Source organism: Anopheles coustani, chromosome 2, assembly GCF_943734705.1.
Source record: "Anopheles coustani chromosome 2, idAnoCousDA_361_x.2, whole genome shotgun sequence".
NCBI lineage: Eukaryota > Metazoa > Arthropoda > Insecta > Diptera > Culicidae > Anopheles > Anopheles coustani.
The window spans coordinates 80939660-80955910 of NC_071289.1; the positions used below are offsets into that span (position 1 = coordinate 80939660).

The window sequence follows — 16251 nt, forward strand, 5'->3', positions numbered from 1 at the left end:
TAATAGAATTCGTAAGTTAACTAATTGTAACGCAAGGATGTTTAAAATAGGTACTTCTATCGATAGGCTAGGTATAGACAATAAATCCAAAAAGTGTTCATTTCAACGGCTTAGATAAATGAAATAGTGACAAAAAAACAGAGGGGTTTCATATTTACTTAAAGAATAACTCGACTTGAGGGTAGCAAGAATGTTTGATGCGTGTTTGAAATACGAATTAAATAGAAAAGGAAGAACTGGTTGATAGTTTTCAAAAGTATAACAATAAATTCTATTACCGGTTTTATTGCTAATTGAGCAATTGAGCAGCAGTTTTACTCTTTCGAATTAATTTATTATAAGCGCATTGTATCATTTTCTAGTTTTCAAAATAGAAGCTGGTTTGTCCTTCCGTCAGCGGGAGTTTGCAGAATTGGAAATTATGAAACCCAACACGCATCACGCAATGACGGAACCCGGCTTGACGTGACTATTTGTCGAGTGACAGAAAGCTTTAAAGGGAACATGATTCCCTTTGCGGTCGGATTGTTTGATCAGCGGGCGTCGAATTTCTCGCACCTAATCAACGTGCCCAAAGCGGCTGCTGGCGGTTTTCGTGGTCCCCGCAACGTGATCGGTACCACGACGGTACGAGTGTTGGGCGCGAAAATGTGACCACTCGCGCGCTAGACGAGTATTCAAATTGCAGCCCATTTTTGCAACATTGTGCACAGTTGTGCACGCCTCTCGTTTGCGGTCCGATTGGAGATCATTAAAAGTACATCAATCAGTTCCTGACCAACGGAACTATTGCCCCGTTGTGGTGTGCAGCAAAACCGCATGCCATATGTGTGCCCGCCCGGTGCGAACATGGTGCGGGGGGTTTCACGAGATTATTTATCAATTCGCGCCACCGACCAACCCCGAGCGCTACCGGACGGGGAGACACTTGACTTGATGTATTCATTAGACCCACCGCTGAGCGCCGGAGTTCTACCGACGATGGCGCCCCGTTAGCGCTGGTTAGATCCCGCGAGCGAGAGCACGCCGAAAGGTGTCAACTGGAGGTTATCCTTCAGCTCGGAAACAAGCTGTTCCAGCTGCCAATTTGCATCGGCCAAGGCCGTCGACGACCACTGGCACACTGGTGGCCACATTCATTTCGTCCAGAAAGATCGCCTACGGCCTCGCGCCACCTATCAACACCCGTGCGGAGTGAGTGGCGGTGATTGCGATTGCCAAATCAGTCCCTATCGCTGGGTTAACCGCGAAATAGAAATTTCATAAAAAGGGCACCGACAAGGAAAAACGTTTTTCAAAAACCCGGACCTCGACAAAAACTCCACGTAATGAGTAGCGAGTCTTTGAAGCCTCTAATTGACAGACACAGCTTCCAGAGGCGTTCAAGGAATCGGTTCCTCCCGACGGCGTCCACTCGCCAGATGCCCTTCGACCTCGCGACAGATAAAGCGCATCAAGCGGACCGCCACCGACGGCGATAAGACGTTCCCGCTTGGAAAAGGTCATGGAATGCTGGATCTGGTAAGGCCTGCCTCAAGCAAATGATTGTTGGTGGTCGACGAGTGACGCGGTTTTTCCTTATTGAAAACGCGCACGGGCCATAGTTCCGAGGCCAGACTCGTATCAGCAGCCAGACGTCTGGGAGGAAAGCAACTGCTAACATAAAAACAGCTTCGTCTAAGTACATCTAATCAATTCGTGTACGTGTAGTTTTTACCCACCAAACGTAAACCCAAAGCCTTGTGACTAAGCGGTTCCTCGGGCGTTCGTGCGCTACAAAAACAGCTAATTTTGATAACAACATAGAGTAATGAGCACTGTTCTTGTGTTGAAGTACTTTTAGCTGGTTTTAATTGCTAGACACAACACTTTTTGGAATGTTTGTCGTTTCCCATAGCGCATGGTGGTTGCTAGGGAACCGATGGTTACCACGCCAATCAACTCAGAACGCAGCAATATCGGAGCTGCAAAGTTCTCAGAATGTCTAAATCCTAGCAGTCACAGACCTAGATACTTCCTTGAACTAAGCAAACTCCTCATCAGTTTAGAACCAAAAATCCAACATGTCGGAGGGCAAAATCAAGCGGAGGAACTTCTCGAAAACATTGCTCGAGGCAGCCGACGGGCCCCTGATTGAGGAAGGGCAACCGCCAGCCGAGCTGTACGACAGTGCCCAATCATTGGCCAACGATGCCTTGCTGAAGACAACGATCGACGGGCAGGAGTGTCACCTCCCGTTCGAGGTCCTGGAAGAGATCCCCGCCGTGGTGCCTCATCTCGATGAAAGCGGAATCTCCCGGATGCCGTTCCGGTGCCCCGTAGGTGGTTGCACCCACACGTGCAGTTTGCTCTTGTTTTCCATGCACATTTCCTACGACCATACGAATGTGCTGCTGGAGAACCTCTGGCCGAGCGAAACGAATACCGTTCTCGTCGATCCAAGCGTACCGGACGACTCCCCGGGCCTTCCCCAGTGTCACAAGCTATATCTGGTCAGCGGCAAGATCCGGTACAGTTGGAACTAGCAATTTGTTTTTAAGAGTATTTCTTTTTTTGGAAGTAATGTCACTGGTACAAATTTGTGCTGATTCCAGAGGTTTCGGTGACGGGAAACACCGCGATAAGCTGCCGTTCGCATTGATGTCCGCCAAGTTTAGTCTGCACGGTACGGAGCGTATGGTACTGTGGATCACCGGTCCGGATGCCGGCGTTGATCGACGCCAGCGTTACACCATGGAAGCGGGTCGCAACGACCCGAAGCGGCTGCTCCCGTACGCCGTAGCCTTCAGTGGCGAAATCGTGTCCTTGCATAGCTCCCAGGATGGTGAAGAAATTCATCGTTCCGGGGCCGGGCTCGTCATACCGAGACAGCAGATCGACTCCCTCGTCGACCGCCGGACGAAGCTGCTGGAAGTGTGCATCCATTTCCACTGAAGTACCTTCCCCCGAGTTCCTCCTTCAACGTCTCGAAAAGCGAAGCTACAAAGCGAAAAGGTGAGAAGAGTGCTGGCCTCATTCGGCTGGCAGAAGAATTATTCATCGGAACGCCCCCGAGAACATCGGCCTTTGCAGAGCCAGAGGTCTTTGCCTAGAGGTGAGCGATCGGGTGAACATTTTTGCAAATCGAAATCGAAAAGCGTAAGAAAGTTCTGCAATGTCAGTTAGCAACTGAAGGATGAATAATTTGAAAGCACGAGTTCGAAGGTATGTCCGGCCACTGCTTTTATGAATCGTGACATTCAAATCGTTGTTAAAAACGTGACCCTACCGTTTTTGGGATTTAAATGATTCAGCTCAGTCCTGTGCCGATGGATTTAATAGGATGCGAATATGTTGAAAAGGGTGCTGATATCCTGCATTACTTTTTCTTCAGTTTTCTGACTACATTCTCTCGTGGAAGTTGTTCTTTTCAAAACCAAATTCAAGCTCAACAGTGCCTTTGCACGGACGTAAACGATATTTTCCGCACAGTAGCAAATCAGTTTGAAACGTGTCACACGGTTTAGAATCTTACGAGGCGTAAAATAATTGCGGCCAGCGCACGTACTCGACAGTGAGATAAACGATCTCTAGATTCGCACCGTGTTTGGGTTGCACCGCAGCGCGTGCGAAACGTTTGCTGGTGGTGACGCTGGCTTCCTAAAATTCTTCCGCTGACACACGCCACGTTTCACCGTTCGCCAAAGCAGAACCGCGAGCAAGACAATGTATAACAAACTAACAGTGCAACCTCCCAGCGCGACGGGTTTTCTTTCTGGTTTATTTTCCTGCTCATCTTCAGTCATCCGCCAACAGCTACAGTCGGTGGCCGTCGCCACTGTTTAGATTACGGCGCGGTTCATCCCCGTGCCCCATGACAAGTGCCCAGCAGTGTGTGCCAAAAGAGAGATCATTATTTTCTACTGGTATTTAAATTGAAGGTTGATCTAAAATAACTTGATACATGACATTTTTATAGTTATTACACACATGATGGATTTTTTTGAATAATAGTAAATGTAATTTTAAAAAAATATACAAAAACCAATCTCCTGAAACAGAACGATCTGCAGTGAGCAGACGATCCGATGCACCGAAAGCTTTCACCCATTTCTCATAGATGGCAGCACTGGAGCAAGGATCACAGATGTGCAGTTTTCAAGGGCGTTCCTTGCAATTTAAAGTCGAACACGTGGTCAAGAATTACGAAGCCATATTTTATGATCGTATTATTAATTTGTGCTATTTCTTCCACTGAAGGATAAATTTATTAATCATAGTTTATTTATGTTGTTTGAAAAAGTTCATCGAAAAATGTATCGAACCGGTTAAACGTTATTTCGTTGCGCTGTTTTTCTGCGCCACTTTGTTGCCACACTGTACCGTGGCCACCGAGATGGGACAAATAGTAGTACTGGCGGTAGAGTAAATATCCCACCCCTCCACTTCACCCACTTCCAAGCCCCTTCCACATGCTGTAAGCTGTTGACGACCGCGGGGTCTCGACTCAGCGCGAAGGATGGCAATCGCGATATCAACAACGAGCGCTAGCGGTGCAAGAAAAGCAAACGGGGTGTGTGTGTCGTGTAAGAGAAGAAGAGGGGAAGGGAGGGGGTAGGTTGCCTGAAAGGGCGCAAAAACGGAATGTGACACAGCGGATGTTTGCGCGATGCCGCTGCCTCGTGGCGCACTTTCGAATCGCGCACACGAGCGCGGACTCCCGGTTCAATTAAAGCAAATTATTTATAAACTCATTTACATTGTTATAATTTCCACGGCCCCCAATGTGATGTGGTTGGCGCGATTTTCCCACTCTCTGTCATTCTACCCAGGCGCAGAGAAGACCCGGCAGTGCTAGGGCGGGTTCGGAAAGGGTAAGCGGCGCGAAATAAAAGCAAATCCGACCACCGTGTGGAAACCGATCGTCGCGGCACACGCGCCTCGCTGGTGGGTTTGTTATTCTAATGATCACACAAACAGACACACACACGCGCGCACGCGGTACTTAGGGCGAGACAATTGGTGTGTGTTGGTCGCGAGCCGTAAGTAGCACCCCATGGACGTCTTCGACCGACTAATCGGGAACCTGAGAACCTTCCGCGTACATCGTCTGGAGTTGGAAGTGGTTGGTGGGTGCGGAGGAGTACGAGGTCAACGGAGGTTAGACACGATGGACGCTCTGACCGGACATCGAGGCGTAGCGTGCGTCGCATGGGTTATTGGTTGTGTCGACCGCGTCTGCCCAGTTACCCTCGGAGACCTGTGGACTCAGCAAACTCAGGACCTGCTCGTTGAACTGGCCTCGTTCGCCCGTCCCTCTAGAGAGCTTGTGCACGTTGCATAACCGTAAAGTTGTGAAGAGTAGATGTCGAATTTCACTGCCACTTCGTGCTGAAAGCATTCCAATCGAGTTACACGAACCTTGGCCTCGATCGTTGGTTCGACGGAAATCCGATGCACTTCAAGCCCGATGCATATTCATCGGCTTCAGAAAGTCTTATAGAAAAATCGATCCATCGGAATGTCCGGTTAACTCGGCAACGGTGAGGTAAGGAAGAAAGGCGATGAGTCCTCCCGCTTGAAAACCGGGAAGTAACTGTCAACCATCGGTCAGAACTTGAATATCGATGCTCGGAAGCTAATCTGCATCGATCGCTTTGTCAGAACGCCGCTTACATAAGTGTCTCTGGACAGCCTCCCCAGATGTCCGGTCCATTGTCGAACCCGTCCTCCTCCGAAGAAAAGAAAATTCATTTGAATCGCAAATCGCAGGACAGGAGAACTAATAACGTTGTGATCCCGAGAACCGTAGGCCAAGTCTTAAGTTCATCGAGGCATCACATATACGAACCGAAGGGTCATTCCGCAGGCTACTTTACAATTCAAAATCGCTTCCAATCGAGGGGTATTGACGTTCTTGAAGTACGTCTGGCGTGGTCACAAGACAAGAGTCAATGTGGTAGCAGTTCGAAGACTTTATTTTAGACCGCTTCACTTTCCCTTTCTCCACCGGAATAGAGAGACTTCCAGGTCGCAGGTTCTTGCTCAAGTTTACTACAACTCGACGACGGAGAAATCCGCCATCATGCACGTAGTCTCACCCTTCGAGGTGACCTCGAAGAACGCCTTCCATTCGCCGATAAAGTCCGGCGGTATCTCAAACCCAAAGCCGCTGACCGGTAGCATGTTGAACATTTCTTCGTGCTGAAGGAATAAAGGAACAGAATAGCACCGGTTACTTCCAACGGAACTACCCACGTCATGAGGTACGGCGGTCTCACCCCGGCCGGAAAAGGACACTCCTTGGTAGCCATCATGCTGGTGATGACGAACCATGGTTCCGTGCTAACCTGCAGCAGCGGGCAGATGTCCAGGACCTTACGACCCAAGACGGCGTCGTTCCATTCACCCTGCTCTAACCGTTTGGTGTAGACGTTGACCTGCGGAAATCGGGTAGAGCAGTATCCCGACCGAATGTTCCAATCCAAGGGGGGTCCTATATTCACTTACCTCCACGGGACTTTCGAGCGACTTGGTCAGCTTCACCTTGCCGTTGATCAGCATACTATCGTTGTCATCTCGGAGGGCTTGCATGTCCGAGAGGTCCAGCAGCATCATTTGATTCGGTCCATCGCCGCACGGCTTGAACGTGTCACCGAACTGCACTGCGATATCACCAGCCTATGTGAAGATGAAGCGAAAGAGTCGTATAATCAACAACGCATTTAGTTGAGACATCCAGCTGTGATTGAAACCTTTGCTAAAGCGAAGCACAACACCGCAATGAGCGAAGGGATTGATTGGTGGACCATCGTAGCTTTTAACTCCGCTGCAAAAATGGGACTTTTGTAGAACACTGGTATTCATCCACTATAGGATATTCTGAAACGATGATATTTATATTAAAACATGTCGTCTGTTCAACGAGCAGATCAATTGATCTTCTGCTTTTGTGTAACATCAAAATGGACATGTTCTGGATATCAAACGGTTCATCAAACATCGTTTTGGCGTGTCTGGAAACAGGAAGCTTGGACGGAAAAATATACCATCCTGAAGCAAATACTGGACCTATTATCGTGGCCTGTGATTTATGATAAATCTTGTCGGTTCTGGGACGTGTATCCGGTACACTGTTCGGCACGAAGTGTACTACTGGAAAGTTTATAATATTCCTCTATAAAACTAAAGCTACTTATTTTATAGGAAATTTGAATCTGCAACGGATTTGATCATCTCTGTACCATTTGTTGAATGTTCAAAGTGATCGTTCCTGCTGATAATTTTCAAATATGTCATTTTTCTGCTGTAAAACCAACGACACTGGCTATGATTAATTAACTATTCAAACCACAACCGATGGCAAAAAAAAGGAGAACTGGATCCATTCGAAATGCATACGATCGGTTTGACTCATTGAAAAACAAAACCAACAACCAGCAAACTTCAACAACTATCGGCCATCAATCAATCTTCTAACTGCGTTCGGGGCCACTGCATCGATAGCCTGGCGTCTTCCGACGCGCTAGAGCAAACCGTTCGTTTGTGCAACGAACGAAAGGGTGGTGGCAAGAGGAGCCATAATATAACAACAGCAACATGTCCACTAATTGCATTAGATCACCATCAGTTTGCACACGCCCGGCACCGTCCGTCGACCGGACAATCTTTAATCAAATGGTCGGGCTAGGCAAAAACCTGAAACCCCCTGAAAGGTGCACGGAAGAAGACAAATATTGGGCGGAGGAAAAACGGTCAACGCGTGCCGACGTGTTTGAGGTCGGAATTGGTCGGAAAAAATTGCATCTTGAAATTACAAACTATTTGAAAATATACTTAAATCATAAATAATACGAGAATGTGGCAATATGTCAATTAGAATGAAATATCATGTCTATGAAATTTATTGCCACGAGCGAAAGTAAAACCATTTCAAACTAGACCTGAATGATCAAAATCGATCAAAATTAAATAAACAAAAAAGCGGGTTTCCGTTGCACGCCCGGCCTGCGTACGTCAGCTCCGTTCCCCACAAACATCCATACACACACACGTACTCTCACCCCCAACAGTGCACCCCCGGCCGGGCGGGTGACGGGTGGCATGAAAAATTATCTCGGAATCAACCATCGCACGTTTGCACGCGCCTGCCGGACCTGCCATAATTACTACAAAGTTGCCGTGTACTTGTCGTGTTGTCTGCCACGGTGGTGGTCGCGTTCTTTTATCGTACCGGGGAGGGTTGTTGGATGGTTGCCCGTCGGCATGGGGTGGGTTTTCCCCCGTTTCACCCACGAGCCGGAGGGTCGTTCTCGAGCCGCGAGTCATCATCGCCGGTGGTCATTTGCCGGGCGGTGGGAGAAGCCGCACATGGGGTGTGTGCATGGGGTGGCACACTCGACGCACAGGGTAGTACAATGTTACAAAAAACACACACACACACACACACACAAACGCAGGGGAGGGTAAATAAATGCTTAGAAAGACGTGAGGATAAAAAAAAAGTTTATTACGCCGGGCGATCCGCGCGAAGACGCGCGACACAAATAAGCGTGTGCCCGTGTGTGCGCATGTGTGCCCCCTTTTGAAGGGCATGGTGGGTGGGGGATAGTGGTGGTGGCGCATGCCATTATTCGCCTTACGTGTGTTGGGCTGAGGTGTGGGTACTTGGGGGCGCACGTCTGCTCAGGTGCAGAAGGCGAGCAAACATTCTACGCCAAATCGGCATTTGGAGCTGCAGACAAGCCGGATGCAATTGCACTTGGGCGGCACGCGGCGATCTTGTCACTTGAATCGATCGCTTCGATTATACACGTCGCTAGGAAAGGAAAGGAAATTAAATAAGCTATTATCAGGGAAGTGAAGGGAAATTGATCAATTTAGCTAGTAAATTTAGATAGTAAATAGCCCACATCTAATACGATTATTTCTAGGAGTTTGTTCTGTATAAACTGTTAAGTTGTTGTAGGGGGTGGAAAATGTACTATTTTAAAGTTTGTCTTGAAACACTTGAAATACTGCATAATTTATTAAACTGATTTTGCGAATAATTTCAACATTTCAACTATGCAAAATTTTCTAATGTAGTCTCCGTTCTTTTAATTCTCAAAGAGTTTTTTTTAATGTTTTCAAATGAAAACAATTTAGTTGATTGGTTATTTGCTTTATTTATACTTATAAAAGCAGTCATTAAAATATGAGCATGTGTATTCCAACACGGTGCTTTCATTTCATCAAATGCATGTAATATTACATGGATATATTTTCCAAGGATAATAACCTTTAAGTGCTTTGTGCGATACTTTTAGTGAATTGTACATTTCACTTAAAAAAAACAAAAGTTGTATTTTTTCAAACCCATGATAAATCGCTTTTGGAAAACTTCTAAAATTCTCTAAGCATATTTACTTTACCGTTGAAGCTTCAGTTTCCCAATAACGCTGATTTAAACTACTGATTATCTTGACCCTATGTACCATACATTTGAGTGTGTTTTAATAAACCTCTTGTCAAATGATGATTTTGTTAATCTGTTAAACATTTTGCTGATCTCCTGAGATTAGAGCTGTGTAATTCCGTTTCAGATTCGGGAATGTGACTGATTCTTTGCGTCGTTTTAGAGATTCGTAAATTTTTGAAAGAGAGATTCATGAATCCTAAAGATTCATCAATGTTAAAAGAACAGAAAACTAAAGGTAGATAGACCCCTTTTTTTGTCGCATTATCCACGCCAATGAACGAATCGTGAAGCTTCGTGAAAGATTCATGAAAGATTCAAGAAGATTCTTGAACGTTTCGAAAGATTCATCAACGTTTGAAGATTCGAATCCCAAAAGATCCATGAGCCAATCTGAATGAATCTTGGGTGAAAGACGATATGAATGAATCTCGCCCAAAGATTCATAAAGCCATATCACTACCCGAGATGCCACTCTTTAGCGCGAATGATCGTGAGTCTACTGTATTCGGTACTTATGACACTCTTCTTGGATAAAATTTATCTTTGAAGCGAGAAATAAACGAAACCAAATCGGAAATCTTTCCAACTTCAACAATACCATTTCTGTTATACTCGTCAGGTGCAAATGGATGAATGTTTTTTAGTTAATCTGCGTTTTTAGTGCATGTTTGATCGCTCGCACAGATAGCGTTCCAGACATTGGCATGTTTTGCTATTGCTCGAAACGCAGAACATGGCTGCACATTTCACATCGTTCACCTCAAGGTTGTCTGTCTGCTAAGGCGAGATGCTATCGACGGACGGAGCAGTTGCATCGCAGCTATCAGTGTCGGGGTTGGAGTTCATCATTCTATGCGCCACCGGAAACATCGAAACGAATGCACTTACAATCATCACTAGTTTCCTCATTTCCACCCCGGTTTCTCGCGGCCCGGCTGGGAAGAAAACTCCAATCCCCCATGGGTTACGACCCTTCGCTCCATTCCCTCCACCCTCCCGGGTGGTTGCGATCGCGCCGTACGGGCACATTCATCATCATCATCACCATCACCATCGCCGTCATCCATCGCGCCAAGGAAAACTATCCGCACGAGCCGCCGTTCGGGGAAGAAGCTGGCCCGCAGGTGGCGGGACGACAGGTTCCCGGTTGGCGGATGCGCAATCGATCAGACACACATACGGCACATGTGTGTATGTTTGTGTGTGTATGTGTATTGCGCGGATTCCGCGTGGCGCGACACCAAACAAAGTGCTACAAAGTAGTGAGCCACCGTTGCGGCGTAACGAAACGAAATGAAGCGAAACGCTGCGCTGCGCGTCCCCCACCCCATCTCTGTACGCCCTCCCTCCCGACCCGTCCAAGTGGCCCTTGCGACCACCCCTTTACCCCCCTCCCCCACCCACCGAAACACCCTAATGATGCCTCGCGAGCACGCGCGCACGCGCAACTTCGAGCCACGGGCGCGAACCGTTTCGACTTTCGAGCCGTTCCCACGTTTTGACCAAAACCAACGCCATCACCTCCCCACCCGACCTACTGTGGGATGGGCAGGGAAGGGAGGGGGGGGGGGAAGGGGTAGGTATCGGTTCGTTTTTGTTTAAGTTTTTTTTTCTTCCTCTTCTTCTCCTCCTTGCCTTACTTGTTCCTGCCAACCACCGTGTCTGTCGTCCTGTCAAAGTCAAATCGAAGCGTGAAACGATAATCTCCACCGACCGACCGACCGACCGACCGGTGGCAACTTACCACCCAACCCTCCCCCCAACGAGGGGTTGGTGTTGGGGTGGCAGCACGAACTGCTAAGCGTGCTGAGATTTTACTGCACCCTCGTGTCTCGAGAGACGTCGACGACGACGACGTCAAAGCAATCGATGGTCTTTCGACACCTTCGCGGGCCAGGGAGGAACCTGTTGCTGCGGGGGGAGGGGACGCGGGCCGTACCCAAGGGTCGGTCGCACACAAATACGCCACTAGAGCACATGTTCGGGCTTTTCTTCCCCCAAACGCTCCCGTTTCCGGAACGCTTCGATTTGCCGGAAACCCTCTCGATGGCTTTGGAAAGCAAAAATGTGCATCGAATGGTAATAAATATTTTACGACAAATTTAGGCGGCACTAGTTGCACTTAAAACCACTCAAGTTTGGCCTCGTTCGCGCAACTGGCCAGCCGATTTTACGACCCCCCTTGACATTTTTCCACGGGCAACCACTTGCGGCCGATCGGGAAGATTTTTGGCGACGGGTTTTATTCATTTTTTATTAAACCACTTTTCACAATGCGGTCGTTGAGAAGTTTACGACAAATAAATGATTCATTTACTTGCATTTGCGTGCGAAGGTGCAGTACCGCACGCGCTCACTTCTTCCATATTTGACCTTAACGGCGCCAGGATTTACCGAAAAGGACCGCTCTTGATTACGTTGATATTAATTACAGCGGGTTCGGGGCGGAGAGGGTTTCATCAACCTAACCGGGGGGTTGACATTAACAGTAAGGGAACTGCTCAAGATTTTACAGCCTGGTAATTGAATCGGTCATCTTGTTTTCTTCTAGGCTACCGTGCGCCGTCTGTCATTTGGCGCAATGGCAATTTAAAATCCGACCGATCCGTGCCGATCCTTGGTGGCGTGCGGCCACCAAACCGGTCGCGGATAGTTGCAACGCTGGTTTGGACCGGGTATGTATCTTGTGCGGCGCAACCAGATCGATTACCAAACCGGGCTGCCGTTTCAAATTAAGTTATTTTTTTGTCAATGAAAAATAAATCAAATGTGCATATAATGCGATAATTACACGGTAGGACCGGATCGTTTTCGTAATTCAAATGTGAAAAGAGAACTGCATGCACATTGTCAACATCGGCGGCGATTTTGATGCATTTCTTCGAATGTAAACAGGCGAATACAATTCACCGGATTGATTTAAAAATGGTTTGTTTTGTCTACAAATTATGTTAACATATTTGTAGATAAGAACAAATTATTGAAATGAGCTCATTTGCCGAAGAACGAATCGATTTGCTTCATTTGCTTGTCACAAAGGGACATAAATAATGGTGTGACACAGAAAAAGTTCGCCTGTGCCTTGCACGTGGAGACCTTTTGCCTTTGCCTTCCGCTTACCACCGTGTGAAATATGGCTGCAGGCAGTGTGTGCAAACGCGCAGCCTCAGCTTGGAAATTCGATTCGCCGTTGCCCCCGGTCGGCGGCGGTGCTCGATCATTAAATTTAATCTTATTTTTCGCTCCACGCGCCAACGGCTACCGTTTACCGTTTGACGTTTCATGACAGCCAAAGGGGAGCTGAATGAGGAGCGCAAGAGAGGACCCTGAGGTCGCCTTCCCTTCCTCCACCCGGTGAGCTTCGAAGTTAGTTCCGGGACCGTTTATGAGATGAGCGCCCCGCTCGAGTTTGGCGGTTTTAGTCAAACGAAACCGACAGACAACCGTCGCCATTTGCGCCGTTTTATGAAGAACCGTCTAGGATGCATTTCTGCCCGATGGAGGAGGGGAAACTGTGGGACGCAGATGAGGGAGGGCCAGTCATGGCACGAAAGTGAGTCTCGTGAGGCATTTATGTATGCGTCAATGTGCGCGAGTCACTCCAATCTGCAGGCGGGCTACCGGAGCTGACTCCCTCGGATGACCTGCCAAACGAGGAGAGGTCGCGATCTCTATTCGGTCCGTTTACGGCGCGTGCTTCGCGGGCACTTTCCGCGCCTGTGTTTACCATTAAATGGACAAAGTTTTCAACAGGCACCGAACGTTACTACGATAAGCAATGCGCCATCGGCTAACAAACAACATTTCGGGTGAGAGGAGGGATTGAAAAATATAGAACGATCATCGGAGCATAAGCCGGTCTAGACATAATAAATATCTGCGAACCGGGAGGTCAAACAAATAGAGGGGAAACTGTTTGCGAAAACAGATTCAGACTATCAATAAAGCAAGCACGAATTGATTTCGTCATGATTATTTCATTTTTATAAAAATTGATGAAAAAAAAAACAGAAAAGAGAAAACTAAAAAAACAAATCAACGGACAGAAATAGAACTGTTTGCGAATAGAGATTAAAAGTATCAATAAAGCAAGCAAGAATTGATTCCATCTTACTACGTGCCCTGTAACATGATAATTTCATGTTTACAAAAATTGATCAAAGAATCATAAAAGAGTAAAGAAAAAGAACAAATTAACAAATAGAAATTGAACTGTTTCTAAATACAGATTGAAAGTACCAATAAAGCAGGTAATAATTGATTTCTTCCTACAATGTCTTCTGTCGTATGATTTCATTTTTAGAAAAATCATCAGAAAAACAGAAAAGAGAATAGCAAAAGTATTTAATAAACGAAAAACAGAACCGTTAATTAGGGAACTTTCCTACTGCGAAGCATAAACATGACAAGCGGTTTTGAAACTTTTTGTGTTTATGTTTTGCTTGCAACGGTCAAAGCGTGCATGGAATTGTTTTTTTTTTATTTTTAACGATGCAACTGATGGCTTTTATTTATTCTACTTTCTAGATTAGCTGTACTTCTTTGCCCTCATTTTTTTGTCTGTGGTTATAATTTAAGTTTTTTTTTTGGTTGTTTAATGTTCTGGTAACGTGGTTAAATTGTTTATTTAAATGATTGGTTTTTTAAGCCTAAACTAAAAATTTTGAAAACTGTCTGCTTATGGAATTCGTTCAAGTCTTCGCAATTATTCAACATTAGATAAATGGCCAAATAAACAAGACAATTATAGCAGAAGATGTAAGTTGTCGTCTGATGGATACAGCTTTTTGCTTGCTGTTCATTGACTTACTTCTTTCTAGAACATTGAGATATTGTCCTCAATTTCAAAGCCCAGTGTTATGTTAACTTGAAATAGTTTCATATTCAAAATCTCCTCCTCCCCATCCGGTGATCTCAAGATGGAGATGGACTTCCTTCCCTTTGTGTTTTTTATTCCATGGCACGTGAGTCTCCCGTTCGGGGTGCCGTCCCGGTGCCGGTGGTCATTAGGTTTGCAAATTGGCGAGGACTTTTGGGTCGCGATTCACGCATTACATGGAACGCAATAGACGTGCGACGTCTGGCGTACGCCGTGGCCTGGTCCTGTTAGGCGCGAAAGGGTATTCGTCTCGTGTGCAAAGGGTTCGTTGATCTGGAGGATGGCAAAATCGTGCCCCGAACGTGTCTCATACGTTTACTTTCTATGTCCCATGGAAGAAAGCCGCCGTGGTCAATCAACCTCCTCCGGAGTGTGTTGAAATTTGGTCGCCTGTGTTTGACGAAGGACTCACGATCACGTGTTGTAAAATTCCGCTACAACCGAAACCAACCGCTGAAGAAAACCGAATGTTCCATTTGGAAGTCCAATCGATCGCGATCGGAAGGGGGCAGAAGTCTCGTGCTGCTTAAGTGGGTCGTCTGCTGCTTGCCAGATGACCGGCGACATCTCGTGGGCTTGATTCGAATAACGATTCGGACTCCGTCACGTGATGCACTCTCGTGAATCGGTATGAACACAGGTTGCAGGTATGTGTTTCGCAAAGCAACTTAGCCAAACGGAAATGTTGTGCCGAACAAAACAACCTTCTCATATTTATTCCGTGGCCTGTTTTGCAAGTTGCAGTCTGTTTTTGCTATCCTGCAGTCTCAGCAGTCCGGTTCTAGTTCGTTTTAGCGTCACGCGACTTCTTACCAGGGTGCCGGACAGTTTGGGCGGGTTAAGGGTTGCAATCACGTGACTAAAGAAAACGTTCAATGGCAAAAGAGTTACGATTGTTTACGTGGCATCTGGAAAACATTATGCGGGGCGAATTATCCAGACGTCCACATATTTGCATGTTTAACAGTCTTGAGAGATACGGTACAGAGATGCAATTCAACTGATTCTAAGTAAGGAATATATTAAGATTAACACTCTCACATACTCTTTAAGATTTGATCAAAGGATTGCTTTAATGTACACGAATTTAATAACCAGATCGCTCTTCAGGTCTTTATCAAACAAACGAATGCCATTAGCAAACTTCAAAGGGGAAATCGGTAGTAATAAGCTATAATTTTCAACGTGTTTATGAAATATGCTGCGCGTAAGCCAAGTGGCCGCATTTTAATGAACGTATGGCTTACTTTTGATGTGAATAAAATAAAACTTCCCCCAACCGGATGTTGGCCGTGCTTCTGATAACGAGTGTTTTTACGTCCCGCATTTGTTCGTGTAAATACACACGGGTGATGATTGAATGGGGAAAATATTTTTTCTTAATTTCATTAGTTCCGACCGTGTTGGTTAATGGTCAAGTCAAGTTTTTGTATGACATTTAAAATGTTACCAGGTCGAAGAATCACGACGGCACGTGGTAGAGAGGTGGTCTGGGAAGAAACGCACACCTGTCGATTCCTTGTTGTTCAGTGCTTTTTTTCTCCATCTTGTTTTGGCAAGCAAAATCCATCTTGCGCTTGAGCTTTATCCCCTTCAGGTATGAAAGTCACCCCCCGGGAGGATGAAAAAAAAGCTAACCAAACAAACAGATTTGCAAAAACTTCCAACATTCCGTGTGTGCGTATTTGGGGGGAGGCTAAACCAGAACGAAAAAAAAGCCCGATTGTTCCAACCGAATCGGCACATCACGGATTGACGTCAGCGGCGAAACGCCATCATCGTGTCACGCATGGACGATCGACGGTGGTGGCCCCGTGCAGTGGGAAGGGGGAGGTCCATTTCCCCACCACCTTGTGGGAAGCGACACGCAGTTTCAGCGGGAAAAACTCACCGCTTTTTTTTTTGTTCCATACCTGTGCGCACGTCCGCCAAT

General features: G+C 46.6%; 2 protein-coding genes across 2 annotated transcripts; one reads left to right on the plus strand and one right to left on the minus strand.

Annotated features, from left to right (window-relative positions):
- Positions 1–2063: 2063 nt before the first annotated feature.
- LOC131265148 (uncharacterized) lies at positions 2064–2934 on the plus strand. Its single transcript, XM_058267408.1, has 2 exons — positions 2064–2509; positions 2595–2934. The coding sequence occupies exons 1-2, from the start codon at positions 2064–2066 to the stop codon at positions 2932–2934; spliced, it is 786 nt and encodes a 261-aa protein (XP_058123391.1).
- Positions 2935–6033: 3099 nt separating this feature from the next.
- Positions 6034–10348, minus strand: LOC131265149 (uncharacterized). The gene is made up of 4 exons (XM_058267409.1): positions 10328–10348; positions 6490–6660; positions 6261–6419; positions 6034–6183 (listed from the first exon to the last, which is right to left on the minus strand). Exons 1-4 carry the CDS (start codon positions 10346–10348, stop codon positions 6034–6036), a joined length of 501 nt encoding a protein of 166 aa, XP_058123392.1.
- Positions 10349–16251: the final 5903 nt, after the last annotated feature.

Bases quoted from the DNA above. Each gene is read 5' to 3' on its own strand.
- LOC131265149 (XM_058267409.1), bottom strand. From the start codon at position 10,348: ATGAGGAAACTAGTGATGATT. The intron at 6,661-10,327 runs GTAAGTGCATTC...ATCTTCACATAG, and splicing joins TGAGGAAACTAGTGATGATT to GCTGGTGATATCGCAGTGCA. The intron at 6,420-6,489 runs GTAAGTGAATAT...CGATTTCCGCAG, and splicing joins CGCTCGAAAGTCCCGTGGAG to GTCAACGTCTACACCAAACG.
- LOC131265148 (XM_058267408.1), top strand. From the start codon at position 2,064: ATGTCGGAGGGCAAAATCAAGCGGAGGAACTTCTCGAAAACATTGCTC. The intron at 2,510-2,594 runs GTACAGTTGGAA...TGCTGATTCCAG, and splicing joins CTGGTCAGCGGCAAGATCCG to AGGTTTCGGTGACGGGAAAC.